The sequence below is a fragment of the Cololabis saira genome, chromosome 8, assembly GCF_033807715.1.
Source record: "Cololabis saira isolate AMF1-May2022 chromosome 8, fColSai1.1, whole genome shotgun sequence".
Lineage (NCBI taxonomy): Eukaryota > Metazoa > Chordata > Actinopteri > Beloniformes > Belonidae > Cololabis > Cololabis saira.
In genome coordinates, this window is record NC_084594.1 from 27332096 (window position 1) to 27357543 (window position 25448).

Sequence of the window (25448 nt, forward strand, 5' to 3'; positions counted from 1 at the left end):
GCTTCTTTGTCTCTTTTTAGCCCCGAGGAGCTGCAGCACAAAGCAGTTTGTGTGCAAGGATGGGGTGACGTGCATCTCTAAGGGCTGGCGCTGCGATCGTGAGAAGGACTGCCCAGATGGCTCTGATGAGGACCCTGATGTTTGTAAGTTTCTCAAAAAATGCTCATTTTAAAAAGCCCAATATAATGCACCCACATAAATGAAACTGCTGCATCTTAAATTCACTATATTTTTAGACAAGGAAGACAAGTATATAAGACTTTTAGTATTTTTTTTTCAATTTTGTCTTTGTGGAATTATGTATCAAGTTGGGTGTTAGATTTATAATTATTGAGCAAGTTTAGGGGAATTAAACAGACTTCTTATGTGAAATATCCATCATTTTGCTCCAGGGGACTGATATTGTGCTTGGTCTCCAAAGATGCTGCATTTCACTGCATTTACAGCCCAGATGATGAGTCCAAACACTTCCATCCCAAAAGTACACTTTTTCCAAAGTTACCAAGATATTTAGTTAGAATTTCTTTTCCCTACTTCATAGCAAATGTTTATGGGCACATTGTAAAGTTTCAAGGCTGTTTTGTCCATTTTCTGCCTGTAGTGATGACTTTATAGCAATTCCTTTGCTACCATATTTAAAGACATAGTAAATAATTATAAACATAAGAGAACAATAAAAAAGAAACAAGCCAAACCTACTTAAATATCTTAAATGTTTTCTTTAAAAATGCATATCAAGTACTTATATGTTACTTTGCATAAATCCAGTAGATGTAGTTTACTAAAGAAGATTTTAGATCTTTTATTTCCACTAGTAAATTGGACCGAATAACAGAGTAACGATCTATTGCTGCTGGTTAGATAAGGGAATTAGGACTTTGTAGGATAGTTCGTAGTGAAGGAACGGGAAATGTTGAATTTTGCTTCTGTGGAATAAATGTGTTTCCTGCCTTTCTTTGACGCGAGTGGCTATAATGCAGCTGTAGCTCATACAGTTATAAAATGCAGTCTTTGGTAAAGCTTTGGTTGCATTCATTCTTAGAAAAACACAAACGTATTCTTGGAATATATAACACCATCAAACTATCTGTGATGAACTTCTTCACAGTTTGTACATAATCCATAGGTGAAATGGAGAAATTGACCTGAAAACTACATTAGTATATATTAAAGTACTTTCTTTAGGTTATAACGATGGGTCACTGAAGTATTTGATCCCTTTTAAACACACTCTCAGAACAACTGTAATCGTATAGACTGTGATTGATGAATATTGAGTTTATTTGGCCAGCAACAGCAGGAGCAGACAGGACAAAGGCCCGTTCTATCAGCGAGCTGAAGAGCTCATTCTGCTGCTAAACACTTCGGTCATGCCCAATTAGGAGATTTACAAAGTTTGTCTTTGCTTGCTTAGATGTGATTTCCTGTTGCATTCATGACCACAGAGGATGCTGTCATGACAAAAAAAACCCTTCAAAAAGAATTAAAAAAACTCCAAAGAGATCTTTCTAAAGTCTTCATTAGAGTGGAGGTGTTTTGAATCCCCGCTGGTAGGATGAAAGCAGCAAAGTCATTTTGGCCAGCCATTGAGACTAAAATGTCTGTAGTTTCCTAAGAGGACAAAGGGCTCTGGGTGGGTGGGGTAACAGTGTGCGTCAGTGTGTGGATACATGTGTGCATATTTGGAGAGGTTGACCTGAGCAGCGTGCAGGGCCAGGATGGAGAGCTGTAGCTGCAGTCTAGACGCACGAGCCTGAAAGAGGGTAGGCCTGGAACTCATTAAAGACTCGCCCAGAGGGATGGAGAAATCAGCAGTTTTTCACTACCTGCTACTTCCTCCTGCGGCTCTGTATGACACCCCATATATAGCCATATTTGGAAGTGGTTCCACATATTTTCACTGAAAAAAAAAAGTAAAAGAAAAAAAAGACTGCTCTGTAAATTTGCTGATTACAGACTTGGAATACGCCGGCATTTTGATAAAATATGCCATGATAAGTAGGCAGCAATAATTCAAGTTTAAAATGGTTGCCAAAAACCAATAATTTTAGGGGGATCAAATGCAATTTTCTTGACACGTTCCAATTTTTGATGATTGCAAAGTTCTAATCTGCCAGGTCTGGTTCTTTGTGTTCGCAAAGTTTTTCACCGTGAATTAGAAAAGACTTAGTATTTCCTTTTTTTTTTTTTTTTATAAAAAAGATAAATTTACCTGCAGCTGTTTTATAATAAAACATTGCTCATCATATGCTGGTGCATTTGGAAAAAAATACAAAAAACAAGAAAGTACGACAACTCAGAAAGGAGTAAGATTTTGGTTTAAAGGCGTTTGAATACCCCCCCGATGTTACAAACTGCTGCTGTTGGTTTTGCTGGTCAAAGTTAAAATGAGCCAGTTAAAGTCAACACTATGTTTTACATTTGGCATGAAGGTTTTTCTGTAATTACTAATAATTCTTATCAAACTGTTAACTTTTAACTTGTTTCTTACATTGCTGTAGGTGAGTGGTGAACACAACATAAGTGGATTAACTTCAGTTGACATTTGTACTTGAGGTTCCACAGATTACATGAAGAATACATTTACTTTTCTTTTTTGCCATTGCATTACATGTTTCTGCTGTTGTGAGAGAGTTCCCCCGCCCCCCCCCCCCAACAAACACTTATTTTCACAAGTCAAAAATATTTAGTCTGCCTCACTCTGCTGCACTTCTCACCTTTTGTATTTCTTTTGTATAATTTTTTGTAAAATAATTTTGTTTTGTAAAATGGTAAAATTGTAAATAGGTTATTTTATTTTATTTTACTCAGAGCTGTTCTTTTTTCTTTTTCTTTTTCCCTACCTCAAACTGCTGCACCTTAGATGTTTATCTGTACATATGTCAAAAATACAACACATTTGTTTATTTGTTTATTGTTTATCTACTGCGAAAGAGCGAAATTACCAGAGTCAAATTCCTTGTTGGACAACGTTTGAACCTGGCCAATAAAGCTGATTTTGATTCTGATCTAGTACTAATGAAGCAGCGATGAATACAAAACTCATTTTTTAAATTTCCCTGCTACCAAAAGCAGAGTACATTGCCCCTCCAGGCTTTAGAAGGACTCTGTGGTTTCTTTCTCCTGAATTAAAATGGGAATGATCACAATACTTGAGGATTGTAAATGCTCCCCAAAATGTGCAAATGAGAACTTTTAGTTCACAATTGTGTTTTTTTTTTAAGGACTCTGCCAGTTCAGTTGCTTCTAACCTCCATCAGACGCCTCACCTCCAGAATCATGTTCTCTAAACGACATGAACACCTTGCTATGCACAAACAGTACATAGACCCACGTCCCCAACTCACTGTACAGCAACAATATCTGATTAGTAGCTTGTAGGTTTGTTCTGGTGATAAATGCACTCCTTGTTGCAGGGGCTTTTTCAAATGCTTTTGATCGAAAGATGCATAAGGGCTGTTTTATTTATTCACTCATGTGGATGGGCCTTCACAGTCGCCTTTGTTGGGCTTCTGGCCATTGCCAGTGAAGTCAGTCACTGTCCACTGCAGCTGTGTAACCCTCATAATGCTGTTCTTTGTACGCCGGGTGGCTGGGTCAGAGGGATACCCAGAGAGTAAAACAAAAACAAAATCTTTATGGATCTCCATTTCTGATCAATGACCACTCAAAAGCTGTGTGACGGTGTTAAATGCGACTTTCATTCTGAGTGGTCCCTAATGTTCAGATAGGATGCAGAGCTGTGATTTCCAGGGACAGGAAGTGCTCAACTCTTCAGTGATGCCCCTTGCCTCTGGGATTATGGTAACATCAGTTTCATGCTCAATTCCTGGACCTTCTCAGCTCCTCAGCTCCCAATTTTTGACAAATACATTCATTTTTAATGACGTAATATGTGTCCCATTAACTCAAAATGACTAAAAGACTGATTTTGGCATATATTTGGTGTAATTTGTATTTTATTTTACTGTCTCTTAAAAGGAGGCACCAGCCATCTCAGATAATACATTAACAGTGAGCTTCTTTTGCATTGCATTTAAATAAAATGCATTTGGCAAAAATGATTCCAGACATAAAAACACACATTTGGTTAATGACACACAATTTGTTCATAAAAACATATTTATTTAAATTAATAAATAACTCGATTGCCATCACCATGAATTACTCAACATGAGTCAGCCACGGTCCCCTAAAAGTGTGCGCTGGTGTATTTCTTTAGGGAAAGCAGCACTTGGGACATTTTTAGTTTGTGACCTCTGCATGGTGGTCGTGTTCTCACCAATAACAACACATGAGAGTGAGAACCATTAAAACATATTGATCAGTTCAGTCCTGCTCTCTCTCCTTCTCTCTGTGGGCACCCTTTTTCTTCCAAGTATTCTGGAGAACTTGCTTTTTCATCATTTCCATGACGTAAGGATCAGGGCGTTGGAGGGAGTCATTCCAGCTGTTACACAGTTACTTGGTCTGAGTGTCACTGAAGATGCTTCTCACGACTGCGGCCTGCATATGAAGCCTCGCCAATTCCAACACTTCAACAACATCATCCTTATTAGAAGACATGCAGTTGGATCATGGATATGAGATTCCATTAACATGTACTGTCTTATACTTGTGTCATATTGTAACGGTAGTGCAGGCAGAGGATCACTGGTTGGTTAAGACACTCCTTACAGCTGCTAGGAAAACCATCACTAGAGCTTGGTATAAACCTGAATCGCCTACTTTTAAACAGTGGCTGGATATTATTAAAGAAATATTGACTATGGAAAGACTGGCCCATATCCTCGTTTGAGGGAAGGACTATTTGAGAAGAGATGGCAAAAGTGGACATTTTACTTACTTTACTTTACTTTTTTTTCTCTTCCTCTTTTCTTTTTATTGGATAGATTATTAATGTGGTAACCCACAAGTTTATGTTTGTTTTTCTACTTTTTATTTTTATTTGTTTGTTTGTTTGTTGCACGGTGAATATACAGATCATTTTTGTGATCTGGTAAAAATGTGCAGTTGTAAAAAAAAAAAAAACTGAAAATCTAATAAAAACAAAGTGACAAAAAAAAAAGAAGACATGCAGTTTCAAACAGGGACCTCCATCGTCTTTTGCTTATCCTTGTGTTACTCCCGGCCTTCGGTGAACAAGCTTTCCTCTGTTAAAAGCAAATATTTAAAGTTTTGAGTCTCTTTTTTCGACACAAACGTTCTTGTGTTTTTGTGCATACCAGAGTTGTTTGGCTTTTGTTTCCACATCGAAGGAATGCATATTCTGTATATATATCTCTACTCTATTTAAGTGCGGTGAGTTGGGTGTGATTCACAAACTTCCAGTTGGCAATTTTTAGATGAGGAGGTTGAGGTCGGTGCTCTGGAGGGGGGTGAAGCAGGCCCCTTGAAGCAGGACAAGAGAGTCTGCTCTGTGCTTAGCCAAGAAAAGCGTGTCAGGGGTTTAAACTAGAAAAAAAAAAAGAGACCATTTTGTAATCTCAGCAGGTTGCTCCACAGACGGCGCGGGTCAGGCCAGAGGCACCCATTAAGGGGAGGCAGAAACAGCCTCTGGGATACAAAAGGAACATGAACAATAATGAAATTTGTATCTTCAAGATGGAGACGAACAGATGATTCAACACCTGGCTTTGCCTTGCGGCTCATCTTCCACACTGTCAGCTAAAGCCTCCGATTAGCAGTAACAAACTACCACAACCTGTGTGTGAGATGCATTATTGAGCATCCAGCCTGTCTCCAGCAGTGGCTGCTTAACTTATGTCTCCACTGGTTTCTCGGCTCTTACGCCGACAATCGGTCCCAACTTCCTCCCCGACCGCCCTCGAGTCTCGGCAAAGCTGTTTCTCTATGCGATGATTAGTCATCTGTCCTCCAACTCCAATTTCCCAGTACTTCATGAGGCAAAAGCACCGTCTGGAGTGGGATTGCGGTTAATTTGTGATGATTAAATGTTACTTGAGTTTTCTGTATAAGAGGCCTGCCTCAAAACGGACAGATACAGATATTCAGTCAGTCTGAGGCAGCAGCCTGGTTCCTTACGTGCCATGTTTCACCAGGAAAAACAGTTTTTAGAAACTTCCCTACTTACAGTACATAACTAAGTTTCAGTTTATTCACATGGTGTTGAACTTCGTGAATTTCGTGGGGGCCTTTACTGATTGAAAAGCTGGCTGATTAAAGTCGGTGGCTGCTCTGCCCCCAAGGAGCTCTGGTGCTGGTATGTTTGGAAAAAAGCTCAGTTTGTTGTGCTTGCAAGGGGGCTGGATTTAGCCTTCCTGCTTTGCTTGTCATCCTGCCAGTCGCCCCAGAGGCCCCCCCATGCAGGAATGAAAATGCGGTGTTGATATCTTGGAAGGAAAGGATTAGGCACGGAGCCAAAGATCCAACCATCAAGTGGAACAAGCAGGGCGGGCTCACAGACCCTCACCAGGTGTTTAAGCCGGAAATAGTTGCAATAAACAACATTTATGCTGTAAATGTTGGTAAAAACAGAATACTGAGTTGTGAAGACACAGGAAGTTGTGATTAACTGACTATTTGTGAGGTGCCAACAGGCGCTATTTGGATGGCAGGTCCGTGTGTCGTTCTTGGTCTGGAGAGGGAAGTGTTTATAAGATATTCCTCATCAACATTGTTCTTTTCCCTGCTATGATGCCCATAAACTTGAGTAATATTTCTGATACACGGAGCAATCTCACATCAGAAACTTCCATCGTCCCGCGTAGCTGGCTGTAAACAACTTAATTGTATTGTGTAAAGGGCAATAAAATCAAAATATAACATTTCACAGTAAAGCTAGTGTAAATCATCAGTGGTTGGGAAGAGAATTAGCTAGCGCCCTTCATTGTGACGGCAGCATTAGTCGCCAAACCACCCGAACGGACCCGCAAATGTTGACTGTGCCTTTTTAAATATGATGCAACAGTCCATTTTTGAAGAGCTCAGCAGAAGAAAAAAAAAACCCTCTGACTCTGTAGATGATGTTTTTGGTGACTTTTTGGTTTTGCTGTGAGACCGGTTTGGAAGCAACGCCTCCCTTGTACTCAGTGGAGCGGTGATGTTGTTGCATTTTGTTTTTTGGCGCTGCATCCCAGTTGTTCATTTTATGTATTTATTCATTTGTTTTGGCAGGTCACGCAATAGGGGTTGGAGGGTCAACCGGGCTGCTTGGTCGGTTTTGGGTGCCTTTTCCAAGAATGTGTCGTGTGGGCCGAGATCAGAACGCTAGAGGGCTGCCGCTCTGTGGATAATACAGTCAGACTGTATTTTTGTGCTTATGCAACATTATTCATGAGGTTTATTTTTGTGATGGGAGTAATCGGTGGACAGTTGCGGGTTTGGATTTAATTAACAAAATTATTTTCAGTTCAGTGTGCGTTCATACTCGTATACACTTGGGATGGGGAATAATAAACTTAGGAAAGCTACATTTGCAATAACAAACATGGAGGTCAAGATTTACGGCCTTTTAAAATAAAGGAATTTGCATTGGGGAAAGATTTTAGGAAATATAGCTCTTCATATTTACGAACTGTTAGTGGATATTTAAATGTGCCATGGTTTCACACACTGCAGCCTCTGTGATAGTCACGATCAAACTCGGTGCAGTAGGCAGTCCCATTGTTCTCCGGAGTTGGCCGCGTTCTGGCTCGCATAAAATACCCTTTCATGCTCCGCTGTAGCTCAGGCTGCTTTTTATTTGCTTGTGTGTTTGTTGTTGGTTGAATAAGCATTGTGTTGACCAGCACATGGACGAAAGGCATGAACTAGTGAATGGAAAATCCCCACAGCTTAACCAGCTTTGAGCTGTTGGACAGCCTGATCCAGACCCAGAGCCCGACTATGTCTCGGTCCCCTGGGTCTCTTTCTACTACTGGAGAGAAAATTAAAATGATGGGAGGCACTTTTTTTTGAAGCTGGACAGCCACTTTCAGAACAGTTATAAAGGAGATCTTGCCACTTGCACATGTTTTAGTGTACAGAAGACCTGACAAGTTAAAGGAAACGCTGAACCTGTCTTCTTTGCACTGAGGACGTGATGTTATGCTTTGGAGGACTTCTTTTATTTATTTTATCCTCTGCTAGGGTCCGTTAGTCCCCGTACTATAAAGCATGATCAACACGAGTAATGTGATGTTATGGCCTTAAGTCACTAGATCACAAAGAAATTAGCACCTTTGGGAGGTTTCGGACCAGTGTCCAGTCCCCATCATTAAAATAGCAAATGAAAGTGTATCTTTTAGAAGAATGTTAAAATGCCAAGCCTCATTAAAACTGAACCATTGGGACGCTAACATGTATAAAAACACTTCTAGTTTCCTTGTGATTTGTCACATGTGTACGTCTTAAATTATTAAACCCAAAAGAGCTGCAGTAATAAAGTTCTCAATGTCCTTTTATCACTTTGGTGGCTGGAGCCCAGTGGCCTCTTTGTTACCCCTAAACCTCAGCTCATTTTGCTGTCCCTCTGTTCAGATCAGGCTTCTCACGTAATGCTGCTTACGATCCTGCGGCTCAACCTGCCTTATTTTCTTGTACTCGGGCGGGTCACAGCCGATTTGTGTGATTCAAACAATGCCCTTGGTTCTCTTGTCCTCCATCGCACCACCTCCACCCCCTCTGCCCTCGGTTACTGGGACGGCGAAGGGGGCATGTGATCTGCTTCTGTGTGTGGCGGCTTAGAGACTCCATTCGTACAAGGCTTCTGAAATCCTGAATTGCCCCAATCTTGTTTTGGTACATACGTGGAAAAATAGATCTGTTGGGCTCTAATCATGACTTATACCGCTTCAGCTGATACAAATATCGCTATGCAGTCTAAATTGTTTTGAAAAAAAGAGTGCAATCTGTCCTGGTATTTGTTTGCATCTCCGTGACGTCTGTTGTGCAGAAATGAAGCCTTGGAACAATCTTCAGATGGAGATGGACGGTCAAATTTGCACCACCGGCATCATCACGAAGATACTTTGTATGGGTCAGGGACAGAGGCAGCAAGATAGAGATTAGAAGTTGGACTGTGTAGAGAAATGGAGAAAATAGAACCTTTACAAAGAATAAATGCTTGTACCCACTAATCTGGCTCACTTGCAGTAGAAGAGGGATGAAATGCATTGTTCAATTGGAATTAGAAATGCTTTCCTTGGGGGGCACGGTGGCGCAGCAGGTAGTGCAGCCGTCTCACAGCAAGAAGGTTCCCGCCGGGGACGCTGTGGGCGCTGAAGTGCGTGTTAGTTCCCCCATGACTTCAGCACCCACACCCTGGTTCACCCACACCCGTGTTCCCTTGGGTAGCAATGTGAGCTACCCTCACAAAAACATGCAACAGTCCTGGGCTATACATGCCCCCTCTGGCCAACCGGGGCGCCAGATGGGGTGGGGAGGATCCGGCCAGAATAACGTGATCCTTCCACGCGCTACGTCCGGCCGGAGAAGCCCCACCCTGTCTGGTGGAAAGATGCGGCCTGCTCACTCCTCAGGTTAAGGAGGAGACCTGAGCTCAGTGCAGGGCCCTCCCGGGGTTGGTAGAGGATGGCAATACCCAGGACTGTCTAGGTAGGAGCACTGGGTGATAAAAATGGGGAAAAAACCGGGATAAAAATATATTAAAAAAAAAAAAAGAAATGCTTTCCTTTGCAGTTCCTCCTTACTTTTAGTGACTTTGACACAGGAAAACTAATGTGACTTAAAAAGACCTGATTGGTTACATCATTTATTTATTTATTTATTTAAAGGACAATGTGTAGGTACATTAAAAAGATGCCTGCACCAGAGTTAGCCACAAGCTAATTTCCATCTGTAGTCCTTGACAAACATAAATACTACACATTAGGGTTTACAATGACAGTGCTCAAATACAAATACAAGAAACAGACTACTGTACAATGTCCTGAAACCACAATAAAAGGTTAACATTTAAAGCACTTAGTGCAAGTACAAAATACAGACTTATTAAAATAACATAGATTAGAATAATTGAACCTAAAATAAGGTTGGGTCAAGATCAAGTCTCTCTCTTACTGCATATGGCTTACATTTGCTTTTACTTAATGATAAATATACAAAAAATAAATAAAGACAATTTTCCAGAAACAAGACAGAAAGTTTTACTTTCTCTGTTTGGTTGCCAAGCAACTGGATGCTAACACATTGGTACTGTGAAACAACAAAGCCATTTTTACATTTTACTGCTTTGAAAAAACAAAAATGCTGAAAACTTCAGAGCGTCAGAGCTACTGGTGAGCAGACCTTTACTGGTGAGCAGACCTTTACTGGTGAGCAGACCTTTACTGGTGAGCAGACCTTTACTGGTGAGCAGACCTTTACTGGTGAGCAGACCTTTACTGGTGAGCAGACCTTTACTGGTGAGCAGACCTTTACTGGTGAGCAGACCTTTACTGGTGAGCAGACCTTTACTGGTGAGCAGACCTTTACTGGTGAGCAGACCTTTACTGGTGAGCAGACCTTTACTGGTGAGCAGACCTTTACTGGGGAGCAGACCTTTTTTTTTTTTTCTGCTTTGGACGTTGAGTTGTTTCTTCACTGCAAGTATTTAGGCTAAGCCAACTCTCTCCTGGCTCAAGCGTCATGGTTAACTCACAGATGTGAAAGTGGTATTGATTTCCTCTTCACCACATTCTTGGAAAGAAAAAGGGGTTCTTTAAATGTCAATGAAACATCCCACTGTTTACCACATTTCAAGTCCTAACGTAGGATTTATTTACATGTTTAAAACAGGTGAAACGGCCTCCGAAGTTGATTTGCAGTTTATTATCTGAATTGTAATGATATATGATGCTTATTGCTATTAAAAAAACAAACAACTACTGTGGTTAAAATTTGAACTAATCCCTCAAAGTGTGGTGACAGCAGTTGCCGCACAAAGTGGTAGGCGTGCATAGACGGGTTGTGCGCAGGGTTTGCTGAGTCATTAGACTGTGGGTAAGAGTCTAGTCAGAGTCACAAGGCCGGAAACTTCATCCAAAAAAGAGTTCAATAATAAGGTCATTAAGGACAAAAGCCTTCTGTGCTTGGGAAAATATTTAGCCCTATACTCACCTCTATATCCAGTTCCAGAGGGAACAGTTTTGACTCAATCTCATACTCACAGCATGTACAGTGTTTTCTTTCCCAGATCTCCCATAGTCCTTTTTGATACCAGACCAACACGCTGGTACACTAGCGTGCTTATTGTTGGTGTTTTTGTTTTGTTTTCCTCAGGGATGGATGTGTGCACACTGCACAGGCAGTGAGGGTAGTCATTTGGCTCGTCCAAGCCAGTATAATGGTGTATTTGGAGTTCCTGCTAGTTTTTCTCCACCGACCCTCTTTTTTTCTGCTACAACTGCTCTTTGGAGGGCTGCCTTGTGGTTCTGCCGGTCCAGTTGGCAAGCAGGAACAAAAGTGGAAGGTGAAAGGAGAAGGCATAACGATTGGCAAACAGAACAGTAACAACTAAAAAAGAGGAGAGCAGAAATTGACAAACTTACTTTATTTTCCCACAACCTCTATTCCCCCCAAAATTGGGATGCTGTGTGAAATGTAAATAAAAACAGAGTTAAATGATTTGCAAATCTCATAAACCCTATTTTATTCTCAGAAGAATATAAGCAACATATCAGATGTTGAAACCATCTCCAAAACCACCATTTTGCCATTACTGTACGTGGAAAATATGAGCTAATTTCTAATTTGTTGACGAGAACACATCACAGAAAAGTTTGAACGGGGGAACAAAAGACTGGAAACGTAATTGGCACCAATCAGAAACAGTGGAGGAGCTATAAAAGGATAGAAAAGGAGCATTTCAGAGACGCAGAACTTCTCAGATGTTAAGATGTGCTGAGAGTCTACAAACGCTGTGTGAAAAAATTGTGGAATAATTTATAAAATGCTCCTCCATTTGAATTTGCAAAATCTTTGACATTCCCACCATCTACAGTTAATAATATTATCAAAAGATATCACAGAATCGGAAGAAAACACCGTGCAAGAGGACAAATCACTGCATGGACTCAGGAAGACTTCCAGAGATCACCGTCTGTAAACCTTGCAATCCACAAATGCAGCTTACAGCTCTATCTTGCAAATCAGAAACCACGGGGGGTGGGGCGACTCGCTTGGTTGAGCAGGTGGACCATGCTTAGAGGGCATCGTCCTTTTGGAGGCAGTCCAGGTTTGAATCCCCGCCTGTGACACTTTTCTGTGCCTTGCTCTTCTTTCTGCTGTAACAGTCCCTGTCCAGCTTCCAATTTTGAAATATGGGCCATTAGAGACACAAAAATCTTAAAAAAAAAAGAAGAAACCATATGAGAACACAATTCAGAGATGATTTTCTCTGCTCATTTAGAGGGTGCCGTTTCTGATGGACTCCAGCAGAGAGGTATCATCCAGCTTGTTTTCTGTTCAAAATCCTGCATCTATAATTTTACGGGGTTGTATTAGTGCCTATGACGCGGACAAATCTGGAAAGTCAACATCAATGTTGAAATACATAGATGTTTAAGAGCAACATATGTTCCCATTCAGACAACCGTCTCTTTCAGGGAAGGCCTTGCATATGACAATGCTAAACGATATACTGCATCCATCACAGCAGGAAGGCTCTGCAAAACAAGAGTCCAGGTGTTGAACTGGCCTCCCTGCAGTCCAGACCTTTTAACCCATCAGGGACTGGGAAAACATTCCTCTCTTAAAACTCCAAACAATGGTCTCTTTACTTTCCAGATCCTTAAAGACAGTTGTTAAAAGAAAAGGGATGCTACACAATGGTAGACATCTCGCCGTCCCAACTTCATTGAGATGTGTGAAATTCAAATCAAATCAAATTCAAAATGAGCAAATATTCTTCATGAAAAGGCAAAATGTCTGTTTATAAAATGTGCAAATAATTTCATTCTCTTTTTCTTTAACATCAGCAATATCTGGAAGAGGAAAACTTTAACAGATTAGTTAAACATTTTGGCTGTTGTAGCGTCGGGGTTTTTATTATTAGATTTTATTTTTTTCTCTTTTACCCACATGGTGCGATTGGAGACGACGGCCCCGTCTCTCTCTCTGAGGGTCAATCAGCATCGCTGGCATCGTCACGAGTAATCCTGTTTCTTTTTTCAGCTTTGTTCCATTCAGGAGCGTTTTGTATGAGGCTGATGTGACGTTGCGCCGCAGAAACAGAACTGTCCCTTTATCACAGCATAATGCTCCTTTTTTCAAGTCATTATCTAAAAGGGTTCTGCTCATTATTATGTTTGTAAATTAAACTCCAATAAAGGATGAGGGTGATTTAGTCTTCATGTCTTCTATTTGAGTTCACTTCTAGATGGAGTGTGCACTTTGTCTGTGGACATAGATATGTATCGTTTATCTTTAAACCCACAGCACTATAACAAAATAGATGGTGTGCTTATGTGAGCTGTCTAGAGGAGATGGCAAAGGAATATTGGTGCTGCTTCAGAGAGACAAATACATGGTGAGCCACACAGAGCGCACGGGTCTGTCTGAAAATCCATCATCTGCTGATAGACCGAAAGGACGGATGGCGTTTTAGAAAAGTAGGAGTTTATAGGCAATCAAAACTGAATGAAATGGATGAAGGGAGAAAGCAGCAGACAAAGACAGAAGTTAGCAACTATTCTTTGAGATCCAGCCTGCATGGCTTCAGACTAAACTGCTTGCAACAAGGTATGTGGAGTGGCACATCTGGAGGCGATGCAGAGCAGCTCTGGTATAAATCTGCGGTTTTGTTTGTCTGAACTGTTTGTCAATGGGAATTTTAATGACTTGGGTTGACTTAAATAGACACCGACCTCTTGGAAGTCTATAATTTATTTTAACTTTTTACTCGCACGTTGTAAATGCAGTATGTAATTCATGCATTGACTTGTTTACTTTTATACATGACATAGACAAAAGAGAAGGAAAATAATAACCAGAATAAAAAATATGAGCACACCATTGAAGAATTCAATATTCTTGGTTTTTTTATTTATTAAATAGACTTTGGCGTTGTACATGCAGTATTTACATGATCTGCTGCAAAAATCATGGAAAACGTGTTGCATGTGACTGGTTTTTAAGGAGGCACATCACACCCTGTTTTCAAAATCTGAAACAATTTTCTAAAGTTTTAAAGACATTTCTGTTCCATGCTCTGCTCAAAATATCACAGGGATTGCAGTACCTTGCAAATATGAACCAATCACTGTACTGAATATTTTCAGACTCAGGTACACCTCAATGATAGTGTTGTATTGTTTGATTTCATGGTCACTTCAGACAACTAAATCTATGCTCTCAAGCACGTAAAATTGTTATTCTTTCATGTTTCCCCTTTAAAAAGTGCAATATATCGTCTAAGTTTGCTCGGAGACTTTCTTGTCAATGAACTTAGCTTGTTTCCACTTTCCCCAGGTCCACACAGCACCATATCACACTGCCCACCCAACGAGTACCAGTGTGGAGGGACGGAGCTGTGCATCCACATGAGCAAACTGTGCAATGGGGCCCCGGACTGTACCGACGGCTGGGACGAGGGACCACACTGCAGAGGTAGCTGCTTGCACATCATCACTGTTGCCTCTAAATGTGAATGTTGTTCTTGAATGGTGTGATGGGAATGTAATAGAGTTTGCAGGTCAATAACACAGTTCCCATTCTAGCGCATCTGTGGGAGACAATGGTGAATGCAGAGTCTGACTGCATTTCTGCTATTTCTTTTGCTTGGTTATTGCACAGTTCTTCCAACTCCAATCTGCACGGTGTGAATGTTCAGTGAGTTCCCATTAGCATGCTGATTATACCATAGCAATATTGTTATATTGGACCGCGCCGCCTGCAGTGTGGGGTGTTGTCAACAGCTCAGTTTTTTTGCCGTAGCGTTTGCCAACCAGGCAAAAAAATGTGGATTCTGTGTATTTGGAACAAAATGGAGCCATTTGGTGTACAGTTGAAACCAGAAGTTTGCATACTTCTGTGCAAAAACTCTGCAAAAAGACACATAAAACTGTCTGAAATTAGATCAGACTAAACCTCTCCTGTTTCAGGTCAGTCAGGATTCCCAAAATGATTTCATTTTGCTAAATGCTGGTACAATGAGAGAGAGAATTTCTTAGAGAATTTTATATGACTTTCTTCAAGGTCAAAGGTTTACATACATTTCCTTAGTATTTAGTAGCATTGACTTTGAACTGCATGACTTGGGTCACTTCTGACAGAACTCTGACAGAACTCTGTCAGAAGCTTCTGGCCCATTCCTCATGACAGGACTGGTGTAACTGAGTTGCCTCGCTCGCGCACAGCTTTTCAGATCTGCTCACAAATTTTCCATGGGATTCAGATCAGCGCTTTGTGATGGCCACTCCAACACATTGACTTTGTTCTCCTTAAGCCACTTTTAACTATCTTGGCAGTATGCTTAGGGTCGGTGTCTATTTGGAAGACCCATTTGCGCCAAAGTTTTAGCTTCCTGGCTGATGCCTTGAGATCTTAATATTTCCATGTAAAGTTCTTTCTTTATGATGCTGTCTATTTTATGAAGAGAACAGCCAGACAGCATGATGCTGCCACCTCCGTGCTTCACAGTTGGTATGTTGTTCTCAGGTCTACAAACTTCCCCCTTTTTCGTCCAAATGTAACGTTGGTCCTTATGGCCAAACAGCTCCACTTTAGTTTAATCAGACCACAGGACATGTGTCCAGAAGTTAAAGTTTGTCTTGGTGTCTTTTTGCAAACTGTAATCTGGCTTTTCTTTATGTTTCTTCACGAGTAATGGCTTCCCTTACGCTGAGTGGCCTTTCAGCCCATGTCAGTGCAGGACTCGTTTCACTGTGGATAATGACTCATTCTTACCAGCTTCATTTAGCATCGTCATGAGGTCATTAGCTTTTGGTTTAGGGTTGATTCGCACATTTCAGACCAAAACATGTTATTCTCTGGGACCCAGAGCCCATCTCCTTCCTGAGTGGTGTGATGGTTGGACATTCAAATGATGTTTATATGTGCGTATAATGGCACCTCCAAACATCTGGAAATTGCACCCAAGGATGAGCCAGACTTGTGGAGTTCCACAATTCTCTTTCTAATTTTTGGGCTGATTTCTTTTCCCATGATTTCAAACAAGGAAGCAGAGTATTTGAGGTGTGGCCTTAAAATAGATCCCCAGGTGTGCCTTCCATTAACTCACCCATGACATCATCATCTGGGCTTCCCCACGTTATTTATAAACATAGTACTTTTAGTGTATGTAAACTTTTGACCTCAAAGAAAGTTATATAAAATTCTCTAAGAAATTCTCTCTCTCATTATTATGGCATTTAGTAAAATGAAATAATTTTGGTGATCCTGACTGACCTGAAACAGGACTCTCAATTTTCAACTCTAAATTTGGGGAAGCAGTTTTGTTTCAAGCCTTAAAAACGGGGAACTAGTTTATCATGAGTCTAGGTAATACTGTACAGTTAACTTTTAAAAAAATGTGCTGAGTGAGCTGAAATGGATTATATTTATTAAAAAAATAAGTGGAACTTAGAAGGGATGGGTTAAAAAAAGTATAAGGAACTCAGTGTGGGGACTTCCATCTTTGACAGATGTCATGTCTGTCAAAGATTAAAAAATAAAACTGATGAAAAATGGACCTAACTCAAGTTAAGTAAATGTGTGAGAGGCCAGCAGACAATACTCCCTCCTGGATTATTAATACATACTCTAGAGGTTGCATTAACCTTTATCGTACAGGTGTATTTTTTTTTTTTATGAAAATTTTGTATTTCCAATTCCACCTTTTTCACCTCTAACCTGTAAAAGGTTCTGGTATAACGGAATCAAAAAACATATAAATATAAGTCTTACATTTCATTTCTTAGATTTAGAATTAAATGCCAAACCAGGCCGAGTGTCTTTGTCAGTCTGGTGGGCGTCTCTCCTCCGATTTTATTATCTCCCTGCTGCACCTTTGGCTGAAAAATGAGCTGCAGTGAAATATTTATTAAAGAAACACAGAGAAACCTAGAATTTTCATGCTTTTTTTGGCTGACTAGAGCTCTGTACAAGGTCTGTGTGCGTGTGCTTGTGCGTGCACGTGCGTGTGCGTGTGCGTGTGTTCTTCTCAGTGTTGGGACAAAACTGAGCAAATGTGAGGATGCAGCAGCTTTCAGACAACCGGGCTGACAGGTGTTTGTTTTGTTTAGGGGTGTGACTCGTTGTTGGTTTTATTGCTGAAGTATGAGTATACAAGCGTGAAAGTATTCCTCAAGCATTCCTCAAGCATTCATTACTCTGATGACATTCAAGGGAAGTTTCAAGTTGAGGTTAAGGGTCATGTGACGGATGTGAGTGGTTTGCATTCAAAATGGAGCATCTCATGAAGTTTGATTTGCCCCAAAATAAATATCCTGTGGTATGTGTCGCGGCACGTGGTGCACGTTGTTGCCTATGTGGGTTTTCTGAAGTCCTCCGAGCTGTTTGATGTGCAGACTTGTTTTGGAAAATTCAGGGCATGTGTGTAATTTGAGCTGCGGTTGTCCCAGCAGCCCTCTGGAGTGCAGAGGGGAGACTTGTGGAGTCACCGAATTATGTCGAGATGGGGCAAGGCAGTGGTTATATGGTGCATTTCTACTGATTGTCATTCTCATGCAGAGCATAAAGCGAGTTTTAAATATAGGCTAAAAATGCACCAACAGACGGAATCTGCTGATTTGAGTGGTTTGCGCTCAAGTTTAACTTCATTATCGTTATTTTCAGCAGTGCAAATGTGTATCACGTACGTTTCACTGACATAATTGTGGCCATTTTATCTTGGAAGTGTGGCATCTTGATCTCGTCTCATCCGACGGATGTCGTGGTGTGTTTGTGAACTGTTTACCAGTCTTTCTTGGCAGAGTGAGTCACATGCTCCTTTGACACAACTGTGTGTTTGACTATGACTCAATGAGTCTTGATTTATGTCTCTAAAGATGTGCAGCACATCTGAAACTCTGAAACGCTGCAAATGGTCAGCTCCCTGGAAAGTGCGGTTGTAGTGCTCATCCATCCATCCATCCATCCATCCATCCATCCATCCATCCATCCATCCATCCATCCATCCATCCATCCATCCATCCATCCATCCATCCATCCATCCATCCATCCATCCATCCATCCATCCATCCATCCATCCATCCATCCATCCATCCATCGTCCGCCGCTTATCTATTCCCGGGTCGCGGGGGCAGCAGTCTCAACAGAGATGCCCAGACTCCCTTCACCCCAGACACTTCCTCCAGCTCTTCCGGGGGGAGTCCGAGGCGTTCCCAGGCCAGCCGAGAGACATAGTCTCTCCAGCGTGTCCTGGGTCTTCCCCGGGGTCTCCTCCCGGAGGGACATGCCTGGAACACCTCCCTAGGGAGGCGTCCAGGAGGCATCCGGTACAGATGCCCAAGCCACCTCAGCTGGCTCCTCTCAATGTGAAGGAGCAGCGGCTCGACTCCGAGCTCCTCCCGGGTGACCGAACTCCTCACCCTATCTCTAAGGGAGCGTCCAGCCACCCTGCGAAATTATGAACAAGACCGGTGACAAAGGGCAGCCCTGCCGGAGTCCAACATGCACTGGGAACAAGTCTGATCTACTGCTGGCAATGAGAACCAGACTCCTGCTTCGATCATACAGAGACCGGACAGCCCTTAATAGAGGGCCAGGGACTCCATACTCACTGAGCGCCCCCCACAGAATGGCACGAGGGACACGGTCAAATGCCTTCTCCAGATCCACAAAGCACACGTAGACTGGTTGGGCAAATTCCCACGAACCCTCGAGCACCCTGCGGAGGGTATAGAGCTGGTCCAGTTTTCCGCGACCAGGACGAAAACCGCATTGTTCCTCCTGAATCCGAGGTTCAACTATCGGCCGTATTCTCCTCTCCAGTACCCTGGCGTAGACTTTCCCGGGGAGCAGAGAAGTGTGATCCCCCTATAGTTTGTAGCACACTCTCCGGTCCCCCTTTTTAAACAGAGGGACCACCACCCCGGTTTGCCACTCCAGCGGCACTGTCCCCTTCCTCCATGCAATGTCGCAGAGTGACGGCATCCTGTACTTCCGGTGTCCACCACCGGGTTCTAGGATTGCCGCCACGAAAGGCACCGGAGACCTTGCGACCACAACTTTGAGCCGCCGCGTCGACAATGGAGGCAGAGAACATGGTCCACACGGACTCGATGTCCCCCGCCTCCCCCGGGATCTGAGAGAAGTTCTCTCGGAGGTGAGAGTTGAAGATGTCCCTTACAGAGGGCTCGGCCAGACGTTCCCAACAGACCCTCACAATCCGTTTGGGTCTGCCCGGTCTGTCCAACCTCCTCCTCCGCCAGCGCATCCAACTCACCACCAGGTGGTGATCAGTTGACAGCTCAGCCCCTCTCTTCACCCGAGTGTCCAAGACATGCGGTGAAGGTCAGATGAAACAACAACAAAGTCGATCATTGACCTCCGGCCTAGGGTGTCCTGGTGCCACGTGCACTGATGGACACCCTTATGCCTGAACATGGTGTTCGTTATGAACAAACCGTGACTAGCACAGAAGTCCAACAACAAAACACAGCTCTGGTTCAGATCGGGGAGGCCGTTCCTCCCAATCACGCCTCTCCAGGTATCACTGTCATTGCCCACGTGAGCGTTGAAGTCCCCCAGTAGAACAATGGAGTCCCCGGTTGGAGCACTATCAAGTACTCCTCCCAGGGACCCCAAGAAGGCCGGGTACTCCGCACTGCTGTTTGGCCCGTAGGCACAAACAACAGTGAGAGACCTTTTCCCGACCCGAAGGCGCAGGGAAGCGACCCTCTCGTTCACCGGGGTGAACTCCAACACATGGCGACTGAGCTGAGGGGCTATAACCAAGCCCACACCAGCCCGCCACCTCTCACCCTGGACAACTCCAGAGTAGTGGAGGGTCCAGCCCCTTTCAAGGAGCTGGGTTCCAGAGCCCAAGCTATGTGTGGAGGTGAGCCCGACTATCTCTAGCCGGTATCTCTCAACCTCACGCACAAGCTCCGGCTCCTTCCCCCCCAGCGAGGGGACATTCCATGTCCCCACTGTGAGGGTTGATGTCCAGGGATTGGGTCGTCGAGGCCCCGCCACGACTGCTACCCAGTCCACATGGCACCGGCCTGCCATGCCCTTCCTGCGGGTGGTGGGCCTACGGGAAGGTGGGTCCACGTCGCCATTTCGGGCTGAGCCCGGCCGGGTCCCATGGGCAAAGACCCGGCCACCAGGTGCTCGGCTTCGAGCCCCAACCCCGGGCCTGGCTCCAGGAAGGGGCCCCGGTGACACCGGTCCGAGCAACGTTACGGTCCTCGCTGTCTTCCTCTTCATGATAGGCTTTGTGAACCGCTCTTAGTCTGGCCCGTCACCTAGGACCTGTTTGCCATGGGAGACCCTACCAGGGGCGTAATGCCCCCGACAACATAGCTCCTAGGATCACTCGGGCACACAAACCCCTCCACCACAGTAAGGTGGCGGTTCAAGGAGGGGCTCCTATATAATGTATATTGAGCACTGGAGACGGAGCTCTGATGCTTCTTTTTTTTCGCTTTTCCTCTCCTAGCTTGTCAATGCCTTATGTTGTCTTTTAGCCCTCTAATACTTTGCATTATCTAAGTATTGGACCCCTACAGTTGCAATGAGAAGTTTACGAACAGTTTTTCTCCATGTCTCACAGTAATGTTAAAACTTCTGCTTTTGTAGGTCGGTTAGATTTGATTTTTTTTTATTTGTAAGAAGAATAATGCATCAAAGTCAGATGTTCTTATTCTCCAAATTGACTGTAGCTATGAATAGCTTGGAGTCCACATAATGATGTTTTGGCATTGGGAGCTTGTAACAGGCTAACTGACATCATTTGAGTTCATTTGAGGCACAGCTGTGGATGTATTTAAAGGCACACCTTCAAGCACTAGGGCCTCATTTCATGACATCATGGTAAAGTCAAAAGAAAGAGGCTAAGAAATCAAGCAAGGAATCAGAGGTCATCCCAAGTCTGGTTCATCCTTGTGTGAAATTTCCAGATGCCTAAATGTCCCGTGTTCATCTCTGCAAAGATACACCAGCATGAACAGCATGGCATACTTCTCTGGAAGGAGACAGCTTCCCTGTCTGGAGATGAACATGTGAAACGTGCACACGAGCCCACGAAACAACAACAAAAGAGCCTATAAAGATGCTGGCTGCAACCAGGAAGTGTGTCTTTATTCACAGTATTCACAAGGAGTTTAAAAGGCCACACAGAAAGGCAGTGACACTGCTTCAAAAGCCTGTTTTTAAAAAGCCAGCTGAGCTTCCAGCTGCACATGGGGACAAAAATTATTGTTTAGAAACACAGCTGGTGGTCTGAAGAGGCTAAATTGGAACTATTTACCAAGTTCAGAGGAGAGAATACCATCCCAGCTGTGAAGTACGGTTGTGGTAGCTTCATGCTGTGGAACTGATTCACTTTACACAACAGATGAAACATGTGAGCCACTTTGAACAGTTTGATGGCAATTTTACCAAACACTAACCACGTGTACATAAACTCTGAAGAATGAAATGTCATTAAAAGCATCATGTACTGAGCTAAAATCCTTCTTCCAAGAAAAAGAAAAAGTTGGTTCATCTGCCTTCAGGGACTTATCGAGACACACCGTATTAACAATATGGCACGGATCACGTTGGTCAGTTCCAGCGTTTACCTGTGAGAGAAATTGAGCTGACAAGTAATTATGTTTCCATGCTGGCGACAGCCATGGCTGAAGGCATTATGTTATCTGTAAGCCACATCCTCATAAACAAAAATAATCTGTTGGTAGCCTTGAGGGAAAGGGGGACGAACACTATCTGGGAGCCATGTATGAGCAGATTAGATTTGGGTGATTAAATGTCAAAGTCACTGCGGCTTCAGAAGACATTTCTAGCCACAACCTAAAACATGATGAAGTGTTGACATGTTGCATCCAGTGGGTCAAAGCTCCAACTCGACTGTAATGTTGCAATGTTCTGCACATACTTCTCTGGCCTTGATGATATGGTGTAAGCTCAGGAATGAGAGGACTTAGAGACTGCGACTCACAATTGGGCTGAAACCGAATTTGTGAAACAACTTTTAATATATACCACTCTAAGGTTGTTGCACCACCTATGCATGTCCGACGAAAGCTGCAGAAGAGGGTGTGAAACTACAATGTTCATCTCGCTTCTGCAGCACCTACTGCACCTCCAGGCACATATAATCTTTGTCTGCTGCCACAAACATCATGATGAATGTAGCCTGGATGATCACAGTGTCATCTATAAGTTTATAGAGAAATGTTGATTGCCTTAGTACAGAATTATTACAAATATTACCCCTACTGGAACCAGTGATGTAGTGTTTTCATCAGAGTAAAATGGTTTCGTTACTAGAAGTACTGATTGTCCTCTCTTTTTTTCCCTTCAGAGTATGTGTCCAACTGCTCGATTGTAAGCTGCCAGGAAAACTGTGCTGTGACTCCAACCGGTACCGCTTGTTACTGCAAGAGTGGTTATGAGATCAGCTCTGATGGAAAGACATGCAAAGGTGAGCTGATTCGAGCACGAGCTTCTCAACCTCCCTCGGGGATGCCTGTGTGGGCTGCAAGTACGCAATCTTAAAAAAAAAAAGAACAAAAAAATACACAGTCAGAACACGGACAATGATTCATGTTTGTTGACACATTCTTGTATTTTAGTACTATAAGCAATGACAAAGAGCAGGAATAGGAATACCTCAGGATGTGTGCAGAATGTGCTTTTTCTGTTTTTCTGTGTGCGCACGCACGCACTCGTGTGTGGGAGCATCAGTGTTTACTCAGGTTCTTAGGAAACTAAATAAGTTGGTAGGGCCTGAGAGTGTGGAGCATTTCCTGCAAAAGGGGTTTTGAAAGAAACAGATGGAGGATTAACTGCTTAGCAACGCTTTTAAACCACACTGATATAGTGTTTTTTTTTACCATCTTAAACTTGCAACCAGCCCACACGATATTGTAGCCTTATTGTAGTCTTATTACACACTTCTTTTGTGCAATTGATTTTAGTAATGCAACTAACTTTTTTTCTTATAGTCTTATTTATTTCACTTCTGTTTTAACTGAGTAACACGAGCGTCTGTTGTTTCTGTGGTTCAGACTTCGATGAGTGTGGCATGTATGGGACCTGCAGTCAGACCTGTACCAACACCGAGGGCTCCTACACCTGTTCCTGTGTGGAGGGCTACTTGTCGCAGCCAGACAACCGCTCCTGCAAGGCCAAGAATGGTAAGGAGTGTCGGACGTGCGCGAGCGGATGCGCACCTGGTCGGTGGACATTATATGATAGATCTGCTCGTTCTTGTGTCTCCTGTTTACTGGTCTTTCTTTCCATGTTGCATTTCCAGTGCCAGTAGATCGTCTGCCTGTCTTGCTGATTGCCAATTCCCAGAACATCCAAGCTACCTCCCTGAGTCGCACCTCTGTCCACAGTCTGCTGTCCACCAGCACCAAACAAACCACAGCCATGGACTTCGTTTATGCCAAGGAAACCGTCTGCTGGATCCACGTGGGAGACGCCCCCTCATCCACACACCTCAAATGTGCCTCTATCCCGAATCTGAAGATCTTCACAGAAGAGAGAATCATCAACATCTCCTTCAGCCTCCATCGTGAGTACATCAAGTGGTTCACATTTAGTAAACAGCTGCATTTGCTCATCAAATACATAACACAGCATTTCCTGTGTAATAGAAATTATAGTCCAGTTCTGCATAAATGAACATTAGAAATACAGCTAAAGTTGCAGCATGAGTTTTGAATTATGTTTGTGTGTATAGCAGGGGCCTTGTCGGTATATAATATTCATAGGGACCCCACTGGAACTGGTAAGTTTAAAGGTTTGCTACTATAGGCCTTTTAAATTTGTAAATGTAAAAAAACAACAGTTGTATTTAGAGATTAATTAGTCCTTTTTGTCTTGGTTCACACACAGGGGCGTAACACTCAAATGCACTTAGAGGTTTAAATGAAGTGACGCGCTGACGCAACTAACCGTATAAATATGAAAAAGACACCAAAAGCTCTGTAACAGAAACTGAAATCAGTGAAGTATTTCCTAAAGAGTCAAATAGCTTTTTCAGCTAAAACAAATTATATACCTGTATGAAGAAAAAACAAAAACACAAGAGCACACACAGGCAGGAATCTGAAGCTGGACTGAACATCAGTTCTGAGGTGAATACTGAGTTTCTTGGGTCCCCCACGCAGCGCTGTGAGTCACAGATGCACTGGGAAAATATGAAAAGCAGCTGTGTTTTTCCATGGCTGAAAGTTTCCCGTCAGAACACCCTGGAAAAGTGTTTTCTTCAACAAAGATGAAACTGAAAGAAAGGCGGTAAAGATCCAAAAGACTACAGTGAATGCAGACGTGTGCACCCTCACATCCCCCATTGTAAACAGCCCACAGGTCGGAGACATCCACACCCACATCCCGCTTCCCCTATTATCCTTAATCATTTATTTGCTTCCAGCCCCGTATTCCTAGACATGCCGCGACCTGGTTTTGATGAGTCAGATGGGAGCTGAGCCTTGACAACAATATTATTGTTGTCACAAGGCCTTCAGAGATGCTTTGAGAGGTTTGATATTACTTACTTGCAAACATTACGGAAGGATTTAAGCAAATGATTTCAGAATTTATTACTAATTTAGTGACTGTGTTGATATGTTTGCCCTGTGTTTATCCCCTTCCCTACAGTACTTAGCTCTACTCCAGTCAGGAGAGACTCCAATGTGAGAGAGCTGGGAAGATAGTGTAGCGCTTTTATTTGACATGATCTCCACAACAGGGTACATTAAAGGAAAGCCTTTAGGAATATAATCCCATTGTGACGTTGCACTTCTTTGAACGGGAAAATATCTGAATAAGTGAATTAAAGAGCTGTATGGAAGTGGAAAGGGCGTGGAAAAAGCAGTGGTTGGTGGTTTTATGAAGAAACCACAGCAGAGAAAGTATCTGTTAGAATCTGGCAAAGGCAAAATGATTTAATGACAGAGGCTGTGGCAAAAGTGGACCGGTGAGATTGAAAAAAATGAAGACCTCCAGTCAGCTGATGGAGTGGGAGTGGAAGAAGACAATATGAGGGGGGGTCTGACTTCACTAAATTGAGTGTTAGTTAGATTGATACAGTTTGGGTTTAGTCCTGGCCGTGGAAGGCTGGACCAGGTCTATACTAGGGCTGCAACTAACGACTTTTTTAATAGTCGACTAGTCACCGACTATTGAAACGATTAGTCGACTAATCGGATAATTAGTAATTTAAAAAAAAAATTTGTATGAGGTTGGATTAATTATGTGGCAAATGATAATAAACACAAGAAAGATGGCACCAGAGCCCTGCTATAGCGGGACTGTTTTCTTCATCCTGCTCCCGCTGCATTTCTGACCATTACCGCCTCCAACGT

General features: G+C 42.9%; 1 protein-coding gene across 1 annotated transcript in view; it reads left to right on the plus strand.

Moving 5' to 3' along the window:
* The window catches only part of LOC133448724 (low-density lipoprotein receptor-related protein 1-like), a 118624-nt gene that overhangs the window by 25711 nt on the left and 67465 nt on the right, over positions 1-25448 (plus strand). Inside the window, exons 2-6 of the mRNA XM_061727530.1 lie at positions 21-143; positions 14413-14550; positions 22436-22555; positions 23142-23270; positions 23390-23653. Coding sequence (XP_061583514.1) covers positions 21-143; positions 14413-14550; positions 22436-22555; positions 23142-23270; positions 23390-23653 — 774 coding nt within the window. The remainder of the gene's footprint in view (positions 1-20; positions 144-14412; positions 14551-22435; positions 22556-23141; positions 23271-23389; positions 23654-25448) is intronic.